A 22,877-nucleotide genomic window follows, 5' to 3' on the forward strand; every position below is an offset into this window, starting at 1 on the left:
AAATGATTAAAAATACAACAAAAATTGACATCTAAGTTTATTGAGGTTTTCTCGTCAGTTAAAAAATGAACAGTAAAAGTTTTGTGCGAAAATGAAAGTAGTTCGCATAAAAGTTTAGTACTAAAAGTGTAAGAGGCTTAAATGTTATGGTGAAAATAAAAGAAAATTAAAAGTATAAAATTTAGTGCTAAAAGTGTAGGGAGTTAAAATGTTGTGGTGAAAACAAATAGAATAAAAATGGTACTATTCTTTACATGTGATAGTTAAATGACAAATAGTAAAATTTTTGTTTGAAAAAAAGTAGTTCGTATAATAGTTTAGTGCTAAAAGTATAAGTGGCTAAAATGTTGTGGTGAAAATAAAAGAAAATCAAAAAGTATAAAAACTTAGTGCTAAAAATGTAAAAAGTTCAAATATTGTGGTGAAAATAAAATGAATAAAAAGTTTATTATTCTTTACACGTTTTCTTGTATATTTCTTTTTAATATATATGTTAAAAAGTTTGTTCATAATATATAAGAAGCTAAAATGTTGTGACTAAAATAAAAGATTATCAAAAAGTATGAATGTTTAGTGCTAAAAGTGTAAAGAGTTAAAATATTGTGATCAAAATAAAAAGATAAAAAGTTTACTAAAAATTATGAAAATTTAGTGCTAAAAGTGTAAAGAGTGAAACAATTGTGGTGAAAATAAAAATTAAAAATAAAAAATATACTATTCTTAACACGTTTTCCCGTATTTTAAGATAAAAGAAAAATAAAAAAGTATGAAAGTTTAGGGCTAAAGTGTAAATAGTTCAAATATTGTGATGAAATAAAAAGAATAAAAGTTTACTAAAAAGTATCATAGTTTAGTGCTAAAAGTGTAAACATTGAAAGTTTTGTAGTGAAAATAAAAAGAATAAAAATTATACTATTCTTTACTAAAAAGTATTATAGTTTAGTGCGCAAAGAGTAAATATTGAAACTTATGTGGTTAAAATAAAAAGAATATAAAGTACACTGTTCTTTACACGTTTTTCCGTACTTTTGTTTTGTGGTGAAAATAGAAAAAATAAAAAGTTTACTAAAAAGTATTATAGTTTAATATTAAAAGTGTAAAGATTGAAACTTTTGTAGTAAAAATAAAAAGAATAAAAAGTATACTATTCTTTACTAAAAACTAATATAGTTTAGTGCGCAAAATATAAATATTGAAACTTATGTGGTTAAAATAAAAAGAATAAAAAATGCACTATTATTTACACATTTTTTCGTACTTTTGTTTTTAATATATATATTAATATATATATTAATGGGTGCTTTTGTTAACTTATAAAACCTTATGATATATTGCTGTTAACCCTGGAAGCTAGATGTGGTGACATTGACCAATTAACAAGGTAATGGGTTGACAGAGGTAACGCGAATGGAAATTCTTTATGGTTGACTAAGACTTCAAGAAAGTTGACTCTTTGATCTTGAACTAGGGGGTTGCAACTTGCAAGGATAATTGTGTCCGCTTATGAATTAAACCCGAGGGGCCAAATTAAAAATCGTTCGAAGTCTAAAGCAGCAAATTGAAATTTTTAACTAAAGAAGTGCATCATAATATTAGTGTACCTTATCTTTACAGGAAGAAAAAGATGATAGAAAAACTTAGCAAATAAACCCGAGAGAAGTGACAAGTTGTGGGTTCACTCTTAGGAGTAACAAGTATGTGAGGTTTTTTTTTGAATCACATGTAATGGCTTATGATCTACATCTCGTAGTTTAGAATATGTGCAAGGCTTTACCATTATACTGTGAGGTGTTCCCTGATATCGAATACTGACTAATTAATAAAAAAAAAACTATTATACTGTGAGGTGTTCCCTGATGTCAAATACCGACTAACTAATAAAAAAAAACTATAAAAAGTTCGTGGGGGTAAAACAAAAGTTTTAATTAAAAAAAGTATACTACAATCAAATGTTGCAATGTACTGTACCGGTGTACGAGAATATATGTGGTAGAAAAAGTTAGCAAACCAAGTCCAAGAGACCAAGAAATAAACATTATCTAAAGAGTTTTTGGTTAAAAATTTTGGAAAATGATAATAATAGTTCTAAAGATTATCATTAGTATTTTATCACATGCATAATTCTAAAATTTTATACAATAAAATTATCTCATGAATTTTCGTAAAACAAGACACAAATTTTAATGCACTCAGATAGTTTATATTAACAACCCTAAAGGTTGTCATTAACAAAACTTAAAAGTTTATAATTTAAAAGGAAGGCGATAATGTAATGTATTGATGTGTAACAATTAGTCTTAAAATTTATAAACAACAAAATATTTAGTCATTGACTACTACACACTCTCGGACATCGCATCCGTTCGTATGCTATATTTTTTACTTGGTAAATCTAGGTTCGTACACAGGAACTGTGTTTAATGAAATTTGCGAATTAATGTCAAGGTAAAGGGAGTTTTGTAACTGTGTTGTTGCTTTGCTTTGAAAGTTGATATTGAGATTAATAATAAAAACTAAAAATGATTCCATAGAATCAATTGAAAAGCTTTTGATGAATACAATTATTCAAAAGATTATCTACCTCAAATCCATTCAACAAGTTCATGTGCACTCTTTACTAAGCTCAAATTCAATAAAAATGAAAATGATAATCGTGATCAACCAAAACACAAAGTCATAACACCAATGTTTGTAAATCCATATAAATCACACTAATTAATCTAAAATCAACAAACAAGAAATATTCGAAAGCAACCAAAACATATTGTGTTGAAATCTAAAACCAACATGTAAATGAAAACTTAAATCTACAATAAAAAAAAAAGGAAACGAGAACTTACGGTAGTCAGTTGAGGTGGTTGGTAGCAATTTGGTGGTGGTTGTGTGTAAATAAAAAGAGATGGAGTGATCGGTGAAAGAGAAGTTGGGTCGAGAACTCATAAGTGAGTGTTTTGTCTTTAACGTGTGAAAATCTATATAAGTGTTTGATTCAAACACGAAAAAAATAAAAAAAAAACTACTTTTTAAGGTCTTCACAATTTTACTAAACATTGACAGTTTTTATAATATATGCATGCTATTCGTATTCATTACTTGGCGAAAAAAATAATGATTCGTACATTATCATTATTAGTGATACACCACTAAACTAAACATGTTTCAAAAAAATTTACAATACAACATTTAAATGATCGTTCTTTGGAAAAACAAACACCACCTGGTCCAATATTGCATTATTTTAGCCCAGCCCAGCCCATATTACATCCAACATCGACATCCACTTAAAAAAAGACAATACATGTTAAAATCAGAAAGATTTTTCAAGGCACTGTCCGCCTCTCTCAAGTCTCACCTCACTCGTTTATTTCCCGAAATAAATTAACGAAGAAAGAAGATTTCAGACTCTCTTCTTTCTTTCACTCGCTGTTCATTATTTACTTTCAGGTATATAAATCCCCCCCCCCCCCCCCCCCCCCCCCCCCCAACTTACTTTTACATATACTTGTTATACACATATTCATATACATATATTTACACATATATATGCATATATCTTTCATGTGAAATACTAGGGCTCAGATTTATTAATCTGCATATAAACTTCTAAACATTATAATGTTATTTTATCAATATATAATAAGTTAAATAGTTTTGTGTGATTTTTATTAAGTAAGTTTTGGAGAAATTAGGTTAAAGTTAAAATACATGGAATGGACTTTATTCTACTTTATGAGCTTAAGATTTTTGTATTAGTATTAGAATTAACAAAAGAATTGTGTGTGTGTGTGTGCGCGTGCATGTGCGGACGTTATTAGGTTTAACGTAAAAGAGTAATTTGGAGGATGGAAATTGGAGGCTGTAAATGTAACTGTTTTTAGTAATCTTATGGTGTTTGTTTTATTGAATTAATGACCTGAAAGAAGGCTATTCAGGTCGGTTTTTTTTTGTGTGGCTCTTTTTAGCAGTTGCACGCTATATGTTTTAATCGTTTTCAACAAAGGACAGGATAAGGACATAATGTTTTCTTATTTTTTTATGTCATAATTATACTTGTGTTATACGATTTCTTCTGGGGCCAGATATTAATATCTACCTTGTGGTTTAATAGTAACTGCAGTATCCAGAAGATAAGAATTGTAACGGCAAAAGTTCATACACAGTCGTAATTTTCTGATATCGTGTTTTAACTAACTATCTTAAAGTTGAATCTGTTATTTTGGTGATTTGCGAAACTCTTATATGAAGTTGAAGATCTTAAATGGGCTTTTTTTTGTTTTAGTTTCCAAACAGTGTCGGAGAGTATTAGCTGACGGTACAATGGATTTTGATGAATATGATTACTTGGAAAAAATGGTGGAAAATCCAGAGGCAACAAATGCAGAGAAAACACCAAATGGTGGTGAAGTAACTGGTAAAAATGAAGATAAAGAACGAAGGCAGAGCTCTAGACATAGAAGTGAGAAGGACAGTGATGATCGTAGGTCAAAACGTGCAAAACCGGGTGAGGAGTTGCGTGACCGTGAGAAAGAAAGGGGCCCATCGCACCATCGTTCGTCTCCAAAAGATGGGGATAGAAGTGATAGAGAAAGACAAAGGAGTAGCCGTGAAACCAGAGAGAGGGAAAAGGACAAGGGAAGGGACAGGGAAAAAGACAAGGACAGGGGCAGGGAGGAGAAGAATGGCAAGGGTAGAGATAAAGATAGAGAAAGAGATAGAGACAAAGAAAGAGACAGAGGCACGGACAGGGAGAGGGATCGTGTGAGAGGACGGAGGGAACATGGACGTGAACATGAGAAAGAGAGGGAGGATAAAGAACAAGAAAAAGAACCTGAGAGGCCACATCGTAGTGGTAGCAGGTCAGAAAGGCATAGAAATGAACAAGACAGGGAAAAGAGTCGGGATAGGGAAAAGAGTCGGGATAGTGAAAAGAGCCGGGACAGAGAAAAGAGTCGGGAAAGGGAGAAGAGTCGTGATAGGGAGCTTAAAGATAGAGAAAAAGAAAGGGAAACTAGAGAACCTGATCGAGAAAGCAGGTACTTTTCATGTTCTCATTTCATGTGGTTTCATTCATATCTTGTTGTTTGCCATTTGAGATTATCCATCATTGGTTGTTCGACTGTGACATCGACTTGATCATTTTTTGTTTGCTTATGAATTTTTGCTGTATCACCATGTAGCTTTGTGATCCTAGTGTACTGTACAGTCTGAATGAATAGATAGTAAAATACATTGGTAACTAGAATTCCAGGCAGAGTACTACTAATTTGAATGATGTTCTTGGACTATCTTCCACAATTTGTGATTCTAGGGTGGGTGGCGGTGTAGATCTTATTACTAGGTTTTGTTTATTCTGAAGTCTGATTTCTGAACTTAATTTGTGTAGGCTTTTAGACATATAAAAGCTTTCTGGTAGAGCAGTTGTATCTATTAGAGTGAGTTTAGCAACTAATAGTAATTAGATATGTGGGAGACTGGGAGTCTGTCTTGTAATACTTATCTAAGCTAGATTTACAGGGAATAAGAGGAACCATTCATTAACCATCAGTTGGCCGGTCTTGCAAGTGATTTTTTTGAGATAAAGTTTTAAGTATAAAGAAACATAGTTGATTGCAAGTTTTTGATGAACTTTTTCGGTGATGTTGTGGCCACTAAATTGTCAACCAAACAGGCAAAAATGCCTTCTCATTTACCGGTGTCTTCCTTCAATAGATTTTCACTTTTTGTTATACAATTTGCACAATAATGTTCATAAGATTGCATGTCAAGCTCTGGTAATTATTGGCTGTAACATGAGAATCTACGAGGTAACAGAGCCAAGATAGCCAGGTTGTCTCCAGAATGACTCACATGCAAATATCCACCAACTCTCAACCTTCGTTGCCACAGTTGTGGTCTCAGTTTGTGCTTTTTCCCTTCATTGAGCAAGTTATTAAGTTGACTTCTAGACCATATCCATTGTCTGAAGCTTGGGATAGCTGAACAGTTTTTGTTTATTTAGATTAAACTGCATGTTTGAATTTTCAATTTACCCCAATGGGATGAATCTCGGTTTATCATGGGGATTGCACATGTCATCCTATCCTGGCATAACATGAAAGCTAACCACTTTAAAGACGTCATTGTCTGAGTTCAATTTTGTCGATCTTCTGTAGATCTTGTTCATGTTTTGGAAGGGAATCTGTGTATCAAATTGTGTATTTACCCTACTTCTATCAGGTCATTCCCATTCACAACCCAACCCAACAATACTATTCATTAAAAAACTTATTTTTCTCTCTTACATTTACCCAACCCAACTAATACCAATTTCTACACTCCCATTAACAACCCAACAAAACTATTCTTTTTAATATATAATTATGTTTTTAATTAATATTTCTTTTATTTAAAATTAATTTAAAATGTTAGAAATACTATTTTAACTCAATATATTAAGTTATCAATCATCATCATTCTATATCACATATTTAAACATTTTTTTTTATGGATTTTAGATTTATCTTAATTATATATAAATTAGTTTTAAAATTAATAAAACATATGAAAGTATAATATTGATAAAAGAAACTTACAAAAGAAAAGAAAGGAAACAAATAAAGAAAAAACACAAAACTTTGAATTATTGATCCACAAACATCATCGGCTAACCGACTAAGTCGGTCATTGTTTGCATGGTTTAATATTTGTTTTCCACTTTAAGTCCGACCGACCAAACACTATAACACCCGATGGTCTCATTGCTCAGGTTCTTAATGGTATTTCTGCTACTCACAGTATTGATTCTTTCGCTGGTAACATAGTTACCTTGTGATATCTTAGTTTTTAGAATTTTGAATGTTAGAAATATTGTTTTGAGAAAAGAATATTGAACTCTAGATCTGGGAACTCGCAGGTCATGGGTTTAAACACCTCCCTTCTAGGCTATATAAAGGCTTGAAATTGCAAGATTGGGGTTTCAAGTTGGTGGCCCTTTTGGCAGGGTGATGATGTCATGCTATGATTTTCATTATCCCCCACCTTTGGACTAGCATCATCTTATTTATATCTGTTCTGTTGCAGAAATGCTGTTATGGGAGTAGTGGGCTTTGCTTTACTGAGGCTCTGCTTGTGGATATCAAGAGCCATTTATCTTTTGCAGGATATTATATTGCCATATGTTATATATATCATATGCGATAATTACTTTTAAATTTCAGGTCTAATACCACCAATAGTTATTCAACCAATTTGATCACCATAGATTTCAGAACCAAAGTTTTTTGTGTTTCACATCGACTGAAAAGTCCATCTGTGCTAAAAAAAAGTTTTATCTGTCAACATGTGATATGTTTTTTCTTTTAAATCACTATATGTAAGCTGTAGCAGGTCCAAAACCTCCAATTTAATAGTATTGTCATGTCTCTGCATTTGATGTTCAAGTAAGCTTAGGTTCAATAGAAAAAGGTACAAAACCTATCCCTCATTGTCGTCTGAATTTGGGTTACATAGTTTTGTATGGCTTTTTTTCTTATCACACTGTTAATTGTTACTTTGTTCTCCAGGTGTTTTTTTTAATATATCAAATAAACAGCCTGCAATTTCACATTCTTTAACCTTAAAATGTTGCGTTATGAAGAACTTGATATGTGATTCTGGCCTTCAGTTACACAGATCGAAGAGTAGTTGCATATATGAAGTGTTCTGCTTGTCTTTACATTATAAGTGCACAAGTAACTTTATGGAAAGCTTGCAAAAAGTGGTTTCATTAGCATAACAGTAAAGATTAGTTATAGCTGGTTGATTTGCAATGTTTGATTTTCTGCAGGCGTTATAAAGACAAAAAGGAAGGAGGGGCAGAACCAGAGGTAGATCCAGAACGAGATCAGCGCACTGTCTTTGCATATCAGGTAATGGAACATGCTGGTAACTGTTTGTATATATGCTGTGATGGATACTTATTCAATCACATTCAAAAAATGTCACAGATATCTCTGAAGGCTGATGAAAGAGATGTTTACGAGTTCTTCTCGAGGGCTGGCAAGGTCAAGTCTAGAACCTTTTCTTTGTATTGCGTTTGTTTTTTGAATTGTTTTCTATTTGTATTTTTTGCCAAGTGTCAAATGTATGGTTTGTGTTTCATAATTTAGGTGGTAGACTGGTAGTACATGAATATTGGATGAACACTATATAGTCAATGTTGGTTCTTCATTTGGCAACTAGTTGATTTGTCAAAAACATTATAAAAAGTGATTTCTTCTTTTTGTATGACGTTGCTGATAGAATCAATCTTAATTTCAGGTTCGAGATGTACGTCTTATTATGGATCGTAACTCGAGACGCTCAAAGGGGGTTGGGTATGCTTTTCTGCTGTACATCAGTTATCTATTGTGAAAGTTGTCGGACATAATTAATGTTGTCAAAGAGTTCTCACATAAAAATTTTTAATGAATGGGTCACTTGTTGCTGTACACCATGTAACAAGGTCTAAAACCAGTCTATCGATTTCCTAATATAAAACACTTGATATGATAAAAAGATCATCCAGATGCTTCATACGAAGGTCTCACTATACATGCCAAGATGGGTGGGCATGACTCAGGAGGACGTGTTGGACAGGCCGAGTAACCATCAACCGGGTTCTGATTGAGACGAGGCGGGTCGGATAATGGATTATGTTGTCCCACAAACACTTCTTTGCCTGTTTTTTTATTTTTATTTTTATTTATAGATATGCATACATTAGTTTTACAATGGTAACGAAACGTAGTTAATAAGGTTTCACGCTTCATACAACATAAATGGGCTTTGGGTTATCTTCATCCCTTTAGGGGTATATCCTTCACGATATCCATAGGATTATCTTACCATGTCTTAACTTTTAATCACAAAAAATTATTTTTCAATATTTTTAGGTTATCTTTATCCATGGGTTATCTTCATGTTTAGGAGCTAGGTTAGGAGTTTTCCAGTGTGACTTTTTTAGGATGTTAGCCCATTAGGCTTAGTCTTTTGTGATACTGACCTAGATAAAACAAAACCCTAATTAACGTATACATAAGTGAGTGGGTAGAATTTTTCACCAATTGACCTCATCATTGTGAACTTGAGAGCAAGGGAAATACTGAACCTATGATGACTTGAAATAGAAGGTTTGTTTGCATATGTTTTACAAGCTTCCATTATCGAAGTTAAATGTCTACGAATTAAATTGGGTTTAGGTTGAAACAAGCCAGGTTGGTTTGCATTGACCAGAGGACCACTTATTGTTGAGTGATGTTTTGCTGATAGATAATTAAGTTGTTAGTAGTCGTTATTAAAACAATATTCTAATATTTATTTTTTTAGCAAAGGAAATAATGTATAATTTTATATTTAAACAATTTATGATGTTCTAGGCATTAAAATGAGACTTTGAGGTTACTTCCATCTTATTTTGTCCCCTTAACATTTGGATAAGTTTTTCTAATTGCCCCATTTGGGATGAAGCCTAAATGTGATGACAAAAATTTGACATTTCTACCTCTGGGTCTCATCATCTATATTTATATCCGTCCCATTTTTAAATGTCCTAGTTTGACTTTTTGAGTCTTTGTGTTCCAACCTTGACTTTAAGCATATATTTTCTGTATTATATAATACTTGATGAAAATTATACCTATGAAAATACATTTTAAACACATTTCATTCATATATTTTGCATAAAGTACTATATAATACAAACAAAAATATGCAAGGTCTGAGTTAGAAAATAAAGATTTAAAAAATTGCGAAAAAGGCAGTATATTATAAAATATTTGGGTTCTGTCTGAAAATTTGAATTTTTAAGTATACGGATTTTATTATTTTACCCCTATTTTTAATACACTAAAAAGGTTAAATGCAAAATCTATTAGTAAAAGCAAGTTCAAGTTAACTAAATCATAAATTGAACGTATATATTATAGTAAAAAGTCAACATAACAATTAATGGGAAAACATTCAAATAAAAAATTAATCTGTGGCATCACTATAACCCTATCTCTTACACAACTATCACAGCTACCGGACACCTCACTCCTGACTTGTTACGCATGTGTCCTTGCAAACATCTTGAAACACATTCAGCTTCCGTGCATTGCGCAGACACACTTCTAGTTAAGGGGTGAGCAAGTGAAATTCTGGACCTGTGATGACTGAAATGGAAGCTTTGTATATGTTTTACAACTTGCTCTCCGAATGGAAATTAAATATCTATAAATGAAGAAGACCATCATATATTTTAATGTTATTTCTGTATTTAAATTTTGTTGTGTATTATAATATAAGTCATTTTCAGGTACATCGAATTTTATGATTCAATGTCTGTCCCAATGGCAATTGCACTGTCCGGTCAGCTTCTCCTTGGTAACCCGGTGATGGTTAAACCATCTGAAGCCGAAAAGAATCTTGTGCAATCCACTGCAACTGCTGGTGCTGCAGGTGGTACAGGTGCATATGCAGGAGGGGCAAGAAAATTGTATGTTGGCAATCTGCATTACAATATGAAGGAGGATCAGCTTCGTCAGGTTTGACACCCTTTGTTGTTTGTTGTGAAATACCAATCAAAAGATCTTTGCTGAACAAATGAAAATAGTTGCTAAGTTTTAGTAGTTTTTAAACATTGTTAATTTGGTATGTAGAGTTGTAGACTGCCAGAGTGCCAGTTTCTCGATCCTCTGTAATCTGTATGTAATTGGGGGTATTTTCTGTCTAACACACCATAGGCCTTTCAAAATCACTTTAACTTTCTTCTATTCTCAGGGAATGTGGTGCATAATGATTGCATCCAGTTTTTAAAAAAACTTTGGAGTGTAACATAATTAAATCTGGATGACCTAAGATGTGGCAAGATCTCATAAGAAGGATATAGACTGGAGCTCCATATGTTTGTCTAAGCATACATAATAATACATACGTAGTTTTGAGGTGTATATGGATGCATATATGCATACTGTTTTGTAATGTCTAGTTTTTATAACTTAGGCATGGTATGCATGTAGCTACTTATTATTGGAAGGCTAGTTTTCATAAGTTTATATATATGATACTGAAGCCAAACAAAGGCTAATCTTTATATATTTAACACAGAAGCATTACCTTCTTTCTAGTGATTTTCTGAAATTGAGCCTATGGTGTGCACCGTCTTTCCTAAGCAATGCGTTTATGATGTAACCTTATATACTGTTCAGGTTTTCGAATCATTTGGTACAGTAGAGCTGGTGCAGTTACCTACTGATGAGACTGGGAATTGTAAAGGTTTTGGTTTTATTCAGGTCAGCTTCGCTTATTGTATCTTGTTTTAATTTTGGCTTATACAGATCAGTATGCTGCATAAGATGGTGCATCATATATATTGCAGCTAGTGGTACATGTGTTTTTGAGTTGAATCTTGGATGCAAACTTAGGCATTTTCTGTTTCTATTCAGTTTGCTCGGCTTGAAGATGCGAGGGCTGCACAGAGTTTGAATGGGCAGTTGGAGATTGCAGGGCGAATGATGAAGGTACGTAGCTTTGTGTAATATGAGTGACGTGTCAAAAGTAGGAATTGGATTTTTTCCATCGTCTTTCTTTCATTATAGGTAAAGGTGGAATTTTTGACCCTTTTTACCTTTGAATGGGTTGATTCAGGTTAATTGTTAAATATGAAAGTTAAGCTTAAAAGGGTACATATTGAAAGTGGTCCAGAGTGTATTTACTTGCACAACCTACTTAATCTGTCTGTTAATAAGTTACTACTGTAATGATATCTTTCATTATAATATTTAACACAAATGGCTATTAAACCTTTTCAAATTTTGTTGTGAGTCAACCTAACCGGTTTTAACATGCACCAAAGTTGCCTGCCACTGATAACCCACACATTTTGCTACCCCTGGCTTACACGTGTCTGTCTAATTGTTCTTAATGCACCCCACATAGTATCTTATGGATTTCGAAATTATGTTCTTTTAGTTAATGTATTTACTTTTTAGATATTGGAACATTTTATGAAATGACATCAGACTTTAGGGGTTGTTTAATGCTAGACAGGTAGTTCTCTTCTGATGTGCTGATTGTATTTTGGAATACTAAAACTTCTAATGCAGGTGTCCGCAATTACTGATCAATCTGGAATGCAAGAAATGGGTGTTAATCCTGGTGATTTTGATGATGATGATGGGGGTGGCTTGGTTAGTAGCTGTTTTTCTTATAAAATCTTATTGGGCATATTTTTATTAATTGTTCATTCCATCAGCTTTCACGAACAGTTCTAATTAATTTCTTAGTCCCTGATGTAGTTTTGCAAGTATCATTAATATCTTGACTTTTGAGTTTTGTCCATTGATTTCCAGTCTTTGAATGCACGTTCTCGAGCACTTCTCATGCAGAAATTGGACCGAAGTGGAACCACAACAAGGTCCTGAACAAAATTAATCTCTGGTTTTGTGTTATTATTTCTGCTCTTAGCATTTATTAATTAATGGACCGATTGGTTTATACTTTTCCTTTAACTTGTCAGATATTAAATAGTTACCCTGTCCCAAAATAATTGTCTTCCAGACAAAAACAACACACAATTTGAGAAATATCCATGTAATGTAAATTTCAGCTAGCTAAATGACCATGTAATCCTTACTAAATTGTACAATCAATGCCGTTCTTCTCTCTTTTGATGTACATGGGGGTAAAATAGGAAACTTGGTCTATATTTTTGGAAATTGGCAATAAGTTTGAGTCAAACTAAAAGAGTTAGGTGGACAATGTTTTGGATCAGAGGCAGTATTTAAGTATCTGTTAAATATGGAAATGGGTCAATATTAGTCAAGAGTATGCATTCAAAATGCTTAAATCTTTGTAACATGTTTTTATTAAAAAGTTAGATTAGATTGCCATCTGTTTTGACCTGCTACTCAACCAGCTGCTCTCATTTCCTCCCTATGTGCCTGTGAATCTGTGATGAAATTGTATATGATTTTCGTTTTGCAGTGTTGTTGGATCTATGGGCATGCCAACCACCAATGGTATGGGTTTACCACTACCACCGCCACCACCTGGAGCTGTTCTTTTTCCTGGTGCTAATCTTCCTGTTCCACCTGTTACTGTTCCATCCATAGAGAGTATTGGTGCCCCTAGCGAATGTTTATTGTTGAAAAACATGTTTGATTCTGAGTTGGAGGTTAGTGGTGTTAATTCACAAGTCTCTTTTATGCCATGAATTTTAAAGCTGTTAATGCTTCTTTTTATTCAGGATGAGCCAGATTTTGATGTAGATATCAAGGAAGATGTTCAATCAGAATGCTCAAACTTTGGAAAGCTAAGGCATATTCACGTTGAGAAGTAAGTTTCTTTTTGCATAAGGTGTATTGTAATTGATGTTGGTTGGTAACCAACCATTTTATTTAATTTTGAACACTTCGTTTCAGAGTCTTCTAGCAGGCGGGTTGGGTACGGTTAATAGCTAAGGGGATGGGTTGACCCGGAACACTGTTTGACGAGTGTCAAATTATGATTATAGAAGTTATATAATTAATTAAGAATCTACTTTATAAGTAAAAATGGTTTAGGAGGTCTTTATGCATTAAAAGTATACTATGGGTAAGTTCCAATTCATTTGACCCATTTTGCACGTTTATGTGATCGTTTTGTGATTTTAACTGTTTATTTTTTGAGATATAACAAAACCCACCCCATTTATAACAATGGGGAATTGGCACCTCTTGTTTATTTTTTAAATTCTCTCATGTTTCATTTTACCTCATATTAGGAGAGCAATAAAACCAAAAACTGAATCTTGAAACACTAATTAAAAAGTTTACAAAGTAAACCATGAAGGGATAAGTTTGCATATCACATTTTAAAGAATAAGTTCTAAGATCGTCTGACAAGTATGATTACCACACTTTAAGGTTTAACTTGATAGACATTTTTATCATTCACGTATCAAAACCACTCAATGAATATGTGCAACTTGCAAAGTTGCAACCAAATTTTTATTTTCTATAGTGTGAATATATCATATAAAAGCAAACAACACACTGTAAATGTGAAAGAGTCAGGACCTGATACAATTGTAATTCGCAATCCAATATACTTTTGCCATTCTCAAAATAAACCAATATTTGTTTTGGGGGAGAGTATTTCGGGTCAACTTGTACCAAATATTACGAATATTTTGTGAAGGGTCTGACTATTTAACGCTCAAATGTTTGGCAGTTCTGCTGTTACTCTCGACCTATTTCTATTTTCTAAGATTTTACCAGCATTCCATATGTTTGACTTCTTTGTTTTTTCATGTAACCTAAAGATGAATACTTTCTTTGAATAACAGAAACAGTGCCGGATTTGTGTATTTGCGTTTTGAGAACACTCAGTTTGCAGTAGCTGCCCAACGTGCACTTCATGGGAGATGGTTTGCTGGAAAGATGATCACTGCCACATTTATGGTACATCTTCCCTGCTTCATACATGGGTTGAAAGTTGCAGCGTATTTTATGGTTTAAATTATCATTTATTTCAAAAAAGTTGAACTACTCTAGTTTTTGAAGTCCATTATCAATCCATATGCTGACTTGTTTTGGCGTTCTGGTTTGGTGTGTGGAAATTTTGACCCATTTCGTTTGCAATTCTCTATATATTTATATAAATATATAGTAATATATTTATATAAATATATAGTTAGCATAAAAGGAAATGTGAAATGGGTTGAAAGTCACAAAGTATATTTCAAATGTTTAAAATTGCCTAAAGTACTTATCAAAAATGTAGATTATTATAGCGTATAATTTGTAATCGTATTTGACACATTAAATTTTTATTAGAATTTATCCTTGGGACTAGTTTTCGACCTGCACTGCCCACCGTTTCCTGCCTCTAGTTTGGTGGTTAATTTTAGTTATTAAGTTTGAGTTTAGTTAACCAAGTATTTATTAAATGTCGATGCAGCTGCCAAATGATTACGCAGCCAAATTTCCAGACAGCTCATAGATGGGTGGATGTTTGTAAGCTTCAGACACAACTGCCTCAAAACGACAAGTCCATGTGTCCAAACAGCATGCAAAGAAAAATGTGGTTGTTGAATGAAAGTTTTAGCAGATTTTGGTTGTACTTTCAGATGACTTTCTGAAGTGTGTAAAAGAACAAAGTTTGATACTTATCAACTGCAGGCGTTTGTGTTTGTCATCATTTTAAGGAAACCCTTGGATATACCATGACTTTAATACATGTAGTATGATTTCTTGATACAGTTCGAATTGATTGAGGTTAGAAATTTATCAATACTACATTATAAAAGCATTATAAAGCATTTGATCTATTATTCATTCTTTTAGCTTTCTACATTTGATATTAACACTCCATGTAACAAATAATTTTACCTTTCTGTAGACAATTGAAGGTAATCTATAAATAGATCCTCTATGTAAAGTCACTTAAAACTATCAAAAGACTTCAAATAAATAAGTAAATCAAGTATTTTCATAGCGCTTCAAAGCTGTTGCATTAATGTTACTGAGTTTGTAACAATCACCATTCACACATCACAACTCAACACCTGTTTTGTTTCTTTGTTTCAATGTTTTCACACCTCAACAATCGGTCGCTCCATCTATAACTCAAATGGCAAATCGACTTCTTGGTTTAAATATCAGCCCTCCCCTCGTTTTGCAGCTTAAGAGATCAAATCGCGCACCTAAAGAAGTTTATGGCAAATATAAACTAAACAATTATCAAGGATTTCAATTTCAATAGTATTCAAGTCAATATATTGTTAGGCCTCGTGTTGAACCTCTAAATAATAATCTATCAAAATGACTTCTAGCATCACAGAAAGGATCGAAATCACCTTCCAAGAATTTTTTTCGACCACCTTATCTTTATAAGTATCAACAAATGGTGTTCGACCATGTTATCAATACCAAGTATTTCATTACTACATGATCACGCACTTTAGTGTTCAAATAGTGAATGACAACGAACTGCATGATTATAATATAGATCACTGTAAGCCAATAATGTGACGTATCAGAATGCTCTTACGTATCAAAAGGGTAGTGATCCGTACACCACCAAACATGTTTTACATAGTACATATTTGGGAGTTGTACGATGAAATATTCTTCACTAACAGTCGTGCAATTAAGGATGCATTAAAAAGCTGGGTTTGTACTTGTTAGTGATGGATGTTTGGTTAAAATGAAAAATGTTTTGCTTTTGAGATTTCGATTACCGTTAGTCTTTCTAGAGATGGATGGTTGACCCATAAATTCATTACACTACGTTATCTTTACATACATAAACATAAGGGATAAAGACACCAGAGTGTAACCAACCATAAATAAAAGGTTATGTAATGTAACCAACTACTCGAGCTACTTCCATTATATAACTAAATTAACCAAAAGCAATACTGATTATGCATAGTATTTATTGTTGATTGTCACAACACTTAAGAAGTTTGACTAGATTTGTGTCCATTTTAAATACACAAGTTGTTTATGACATTTTCTAGATAAAATGAATTGTTAAATATGTAAAAACTGGATGTCGTAACTATACCGACTTTTGATTTAAAAGAAAATGAATAATAATTTACATGAACATTCTACATTTGTACCTTTTATTTCTTATTCGAATTAATGTATTAAATTGTTGGAAAGAAAAAAGAACTTTAAACTCATTTTTAGAAACTAAATATATTGATTAAAAAAATAGTATTTGAGATTCATTATTGAATTAAAGGATAGAACCTGAGATATAAATAAACGGAGATCGATATGTATTAGTGATTTGTTATTTAGTAAATTTAAAAGAAAAGAATTAAAAATTTTAAAAACTATAAATTTATGTAAAAATCATCAACTTTTACTAATCATATTAAATATTGGGTGTACATTAAAGAATTATTGGTAAAATCAAAGATTTTGATTGGTTAAGTAATAGATGAGATTTTTTATACAAATGTTAATATCTATAAATCTATAAACCCTTATAAAACATATTGAAATTTCTATTTTATGAAATTCAGCACTTTTTTATACTTAAAATATCCCTATTTCTTAATCATAATTTCCATATACACCTAATCTATACTTTTATAATAATAATAAGAAAATAACACTCTTTTTAAATGTTACATGGAAAAACTATCTAAAATAACATTAATGATTAAATTACATTATCAGTAATTTATCTTTTATTATATCTTCATTAACCTTTAAATCAATTACTAAGTTACTTTTACATCAATTATCTATACCACTTGACGCCGCCTCCACCACCAACAGTCGCTCCCACCACCACATCGTCGCCGCCACGACCACCGCCGCATTGCGTGAGTACCATGCTAGTAAATACTAGTATACTAATGTATTTTTAACCACTTGGTCTTAATTTAAGTGACCAGCTGGGGCCTTTGATGTTAATTTGGAGACCTGAGATCGAATCTTGATTTTTCATGGTTTTAAGCATTTATCTCTTGAGCGTGTGGTCATACGTGTAGATAATAACCCTTTGAACTTCTAGAAGTGGTAGAGATTATAATGATGATTGCTTGCGTTCGTTTTATCGTTTAGATAGATCCACTGATGATTGATCGATGTTGACAAAATACAACATGGGAAAATAGGTAACATGCTAATAACAAACTTTTCATAATAAAAGGACTAAACCCGTGTATTTATATAACTTTAAGGGGTCAATATACAACTGTGTCGAAACTATACTTAACTTGGAGCAAAAGAAGCCCTATACATACCCCCCTTCCTCCTCTTTGCTCAATCCATCCATCCAAAGTTTTCATAAAATCAAAGCATTGCAATCAGTTTTTAACATCTGGGTATGTTTTAATTTCAAAACCCCATCACGAAAAATGTCATCTTTTTACTCATTATTATAGATATATTATATATATTGTATGTATATGTATAGGTATATGTAAATGTATTATATGATTGGATTTTGATTATACAGGAAAAATGACACAAGATATTGAGATGAAAGAGCAACAAGAAGTTCAAGCAGCTCCTTCTAATTCGGTTTCATCCAAGATTCCTTCTGTTTTACAGGGTAAATTTCAATTACCTTTTAATGGATTTTTTAATTTTTTTGTTTTTGTTTTGAGATTTTAGATGTTTATGTGAAATTTTATGGTTATAGAATTGAAGGAGATTGTGGCATTGATTGAGATGGGAGCTTATGCCCGTGAAGTTCGGAGGATATTGAGGGCTATTAGGCTGACTATTGCCCTAAGAAGTAAGTTGGATGCTTCGGTGGTTTCTTCGTTTGTTAACTTTGCTCTTGCGCCTGGTTCGGAAACTCATTCTCGCTTAACTTCGTATCTTCCAAAGGTAAATTTTCGTCGGTTTTGTGAATTTTATTGTTTGCTGGACTTTCATGTGTTTTGCGATAGTGTTAATTAAGTAGGGATATATATGTAATATATTTCTAATGTAGAAGTTTTTTCAAAAGATGTTAACAAGCGTAAAAGTAGTGAAAGTTTTGTGGAAAATGGCAGTGAAAAGCGGAATAATGTTGTTACACACTTACACTGGATAATATATTTACTGTAAAGATTTTTATTTGTTCTTTACAAATATACTTGATGCCATAGTGATAAAAGGCCTCATATTCCGTTTAACGGTCACATTGCATTTATTATGTGATCGTAAGTGGCAACAGATGATTACAACGTTAGTTTATCTCTATGTTTCGTGAACTTTAGACTGCATAGATGCATATATAACTAACAAATCAAATTAAGTCTTGAAAGAAGCTATATAAATGCTTTGCATGGGAGGTGATCAAAATTGCACAAGCTCGTGTAGGAGTTAATGCTCTCAATAGTCAAGCTTTTCTCCAATTACAAATGTAATATATATTGAAAATGCAATTGGTGGTGTGTAGTGGGAGATGTGAATTGTATCGATATAGAGCGTTAGAGCTTTCAAGAATGGAATCTTGAGGCAACATTAAGGTTATAATTGTGGGCATTAACAATATGGGAGTGTATTTAAAAATTAATTAAGTCATGAACTCTTCATGTTTGATTATCAGTTTGTAACTCATGTCTGGTACTTGTTAAGCAATATAAGGTTAATGAAGCGAAACAAGAAGGATAGGAAGATGGAATGTTTTTCTAGACATAACAAGTAAAATAGATTGTGTTCTAAGGGATGGCTTGGACACTACTTAAAATAGAATTTAGTAATGTTTTTTGGTACTTGGTTTATGTAGTGTTTAACCAAGATCCTAACAAGCTTTGATACTTTGTAAAGGATGGCAAGCATGACATGGAAGTTGACACTGCATCATCTGCAACTCAAGCTACAGCAAAACACTCTCCAGAGCTTGAGATCTACTGTTACTTGCTTGTGCTAATATTCCTGATTGATCAGAAAAAATACAACGAGGTGAGAATCAGTGACTTGGTATTTGTATTATTTATCATTGAATGCTCTTTAGTGAAGTTTATGCACTTGATATTAAGTAACTCCATTTTTTCTCTCTCATGATGCAGGCCAAGGCTTGTTCCTCAGCGAGCATTGCCCGTTTGAAAAACATTAATAGGAGGACTGTGGATGTTTTGGCATCCAAACTCTACTCCTACTACTCTCTTAGCAATGAACTTACCGACAATCTCTCTGAAATTCGTGGGTGGGTGACATTATTTGTGCCTACATACATATATGTGATCAGTTTACTGCTTGTAGAAAACATATATGTGATTAGTTATGTCTATTCTCTGACCTGATTAAGTGCATCACTTTTACATGCAGTAATCTCCTTGCGCTGCACCGGGTTGCTACATTGCGTCATGATGAGTTGGGGCAGGTTTGTTTTTAAAATTTGTGGCTTAGTTAAGGTGGCAACATGGGCAGGTCAGGTGGGTTCGTAATGGGTCAAAACATGTAATTTTTGTCCAGATTGGTGGTTTGTCAATTATGGATTTAAATGCATAAAAAGGTAACCTATTTTCCTAAAAATTCCTAAAAAGGGTAACGTATTTATGTTTTGATTATTAAAGGGACTCTGTTTTCAACTTGTATGCAATAAAGGCAACATCGTTAGTTTTTAACGTTAAACATTCGTTAAGTGTCAACGTGACATGACATATCAATTAAAAAAAGGTCACGTCATCAAAGAAAATGGTCGATCTAAACAGTTTACACAACAATATTGTCATTTCCGACAATCGGGTATCATTTATCGGTTAAATAAATATAAATCGGTGATGGGTATAAAAATTGTGGAAAAAAATTCGGTGATCAGTGATGGGTATGAAATGGGGTTTGCATCGCTATGTGTATAGAAATGGGATGTGCATTACAAAGATAAATGTCACGTAGACCTTTTGAATGATGTGGTATGCCAAGTTGGCACTTAACGAGTACCTAACGTTAAAAACTAACAATGCATTCGGGCATAAGGATTTATGCATTTATAATACATTTGGGCAACATTTCAACCCATTTATATACTCTTTGCCTTTAAAGTTATTTCTTTTATTTCACTTATTTGTCCAACCAAAGATAATACCTAATCCAGTTTGAGCTTTCTATAAGTATACCGATTGTAAGCATCAGCCCTAATGAGTAGCTGTTGGGCATATTTGTGATGGGTGCAGGAAACACTCCTCAATCTGTTACTTCGCAACTATCTCCATTACAATTTGTTTGATCAAGCAGAGAAGCTGAGATCTAAGGCACCACGTTTTGAAGCTCATTCGAATCAGCAGGTGATTCTTCATCTAGCTATATATTTTACTGTAAACCCTTAATTAGGAGAGTTTGGCAGGATTACTTCATTTCCGGGGCTGTAATGCTATGTCTACCTCTTCAAATATCTGACTGGTCTCATTTTCTAGAAATTTTGTGATTGTGTATATTGGTAAGTTGATTAGAAATGACTTGAAATGTGTTACCTTTCCTAAAACCAGTTGTGAAGTATAAGTCATAGTTAAAATCTTGTAAAATTGATGGTGAGCCATCAGGTATGGAATTTCAAATCATATGATTGCATATATCTTGGCCATTTTAAGGCTCTTGTATTGCTTTTCTGTAGATAGTTTTCTAAATCGTGTCCAGTCATAATGTTGATTCGTGGAGCATATGATCCAAATCTCACTTGCAAATGTATCATACGAATCTGTAGTCTTACCGTAGGTTTCTTGTCATATATGACACATTTTTGTGGAATTTTATGTAGATTTTTTAGTTTAAGACTCGGAATTTTCCTGTTTTCTACATTTCAGTTTTGCAGGTACCTATTTTACCTTGGGAAGATTAGGACGATTCAGCTAGAGTACACCGATGCAAAGGAGTCCCTTCTCCAAGCTGCTCGAAAAGCCCCTGTAGCTGCTCTTGGTTTCCGTGTTCAATGCAACAAGTGGGCTGTGATTGTTCGTCTGCTTCTTGGAGAGATCCCTGAGCGAACTGTCTTTATGCAGAAAGGCATGGAGAAGGCCTTGAGGCCCTACTTTGAGCTGACAAATGTGAGTTAAATCATTTTCATTTATCGGAAATTGATATGAAATGCTGATGGTTCATTTACTCAGTATAACTTAGCTTTCCAAGGTTCTTTCTGTTGGTCCTTTTACCATTTTCGTTATGTTTTACCATATGGTGTGAGAAGAAAATCAAGATGTCGGTTTGTAGAGGTGGCAAAATGGGTCGTTTACGGTTCCTTTATTAGAGTGCAGGGTGAAATGGACCAGGCCGGATTGTCTGACCAATAAACTTATTTGTCCCCCTTTACATTAAAAAAGTTGTTTTTATTCCATTCAGTTTTATGAACAGTTCATGCATTTAACATGTTTACAACATATATAATATACAATAAAATATTACGATAATAATTTGAATCCTTGATTTAAGCGATTTAGTAGATTATAATAGAAGTTTGGATAATATTTAGACTGTTCCTGCTTTAGTGAATAAAAAAATCGCTTGTTTGATATACAATGTAACCCAAATCAAGCCTTTTTTAAAGAAATAGGTCAATGCATTTTTTTTTCAGTATTTGGTCTCTAGATGGCTACAAATGATATATCTGATTTGCACAGGCTGTTAGGATTGGAGATCTTGAGCTATTCAAAGCCGTTGCAGAAAAGTTCTCCTCGACTTTCAGCACAGATCGAACCAACAACTTGATCGTAAGACTGCGTCACAATGTCATAAGAACCGGACTGCGCAACATAAGCATCTCTTATTCACGTATCTCACTCGCTGATGTGGCAAGAAAGCTCAGGTTGGATTCCCCAAACCCTATTGCTGATGCCGAGAGCATCGTGTCTAAGGCCATTCGTGATGGTGCCATTGATGCCACACTTGATCATGCAAATGGATGGATGGTATCTAAGGAGACGGGTGACATATATTCAACAAACGAACCTCAAATGGCCTTCAATTCTAGAATTGCTTTCTGCTTGAACATGCATAATGAGGCAGTACGTGCCCTTCGGTTCCCCCCTAATTCCCATAAAGAGAAAGAAAGTGCTGAGAAGAGGAGAGAGAGACAACAGCAGGAGCAAGAGCTTGCCAAACATATAGCTGAAGAAGATGATGACGACTTTTGATTTGGATCTTTGTAACAACGTTCTTCATTGAGTAATCTATTGCTTTTGGATCGTGTAATGTGATTTTTAGCCCGTCACAACTTGTGTAATTTGGAATGGTAATCTTATGAACTCTTGTGTTGTAGATGTAGCTGGTTATTACTATCGATTCAGCAAACTGGCTACAAAATTGTTATTTCTTTTAAGAGTGGGTAACTTTTTTAGCCATCATATTAGAATGTTTGTGTATTTGCAAATAATTCAACTAAACTCAACGAAAATTAGCAACAGTATTTTTTCCTGAACTCTTGAGTTGTAGAGACTGGTATTAGTCAAATGAGCTGTTCGCATT

General features: G+C 33.2%; 2 protein-coding genes across 2 annotated transcripts; both read left to right on the forward strand.

The window, feature by feature from the left end:
• The first annotated feature begins 3,329 nt into the window (after positions 1-3,329).
• Positions 3,330-15,296, forward strand: LOC122598096 (RNA-binding protein 39-like). Its single transcript, XM_043770706.1, has 14 exons — positions 3,330-3,444; positions 4,280-5,033; positions 7,805-7,886; positions 7,965-8,021; positions 8,278-8,333; positions 10,295-10,523; positions 11,187-11,270; positions 11,424-11,498; positions 12,084-12,167; positions 12,330-12,394; positions 12,964-13,153; positions 13,226-13,314; positions 14,306-14,420; positions 14,920-15,296. Exons 2-14 carry the CDS (start codon positions 4,318-4,320, stop codon positions 14,959-14,961), a joined length of 1,884 nt encoding a protein of 627 aa, XP_043626641.1. The 5' UTR covers positions 3,330-3,444; positions 4,280-4,317; the 3' UTR covers positions 14,962-15,296.
• Positions 15,297-17,738: 2,442 nt separating this feature from the next.
• On the forward strand, positions 17,739-22,756 carry LOC122584739 (probable 26S proteasome non-ATPase regulatory subunit 3). The gene is made up of 9 exons (XM_043756792.1): positions 17,739-17,809; positions 17,944-18,039; positions 18,130-18,320; positions 19,248-19,382; positions 19,490-19,626; positions 19,749-19,803; positions 20,597-20,707; positions 21,224-21,463; positions 22,034-22,756. Exons 2-9 carry the CDS (start codon positions 17,949-17,951, stop codon positions 22,544-22,546), a joined length of 1,473 nt encoding a protein of 490 aa, XP_043612727.1. The 5' UTR covers positions 17,739-17,809; positions 17,944-17,948; the 3' UTR covers positions 22,547-22,756.
• Positions 22,757-22,877: the final 121 nt, after the last annotated feature.

The sequence above is a fragment of the Erigeron canadensis genome, chromosome 1, assembly GCF_010389155.1.
Source record: "Erigeron canadensis isolate Cc75 chromosome 1, C_canadensis_v1, whole genome shotgun sequence".
NCBI classification, from domain to species: Eukaryota; Viridiplantae; Streptophyta; class Magnoliopsida; order Asterales; family Asteraceae; genus Erigeron; species Erigeron canadensis.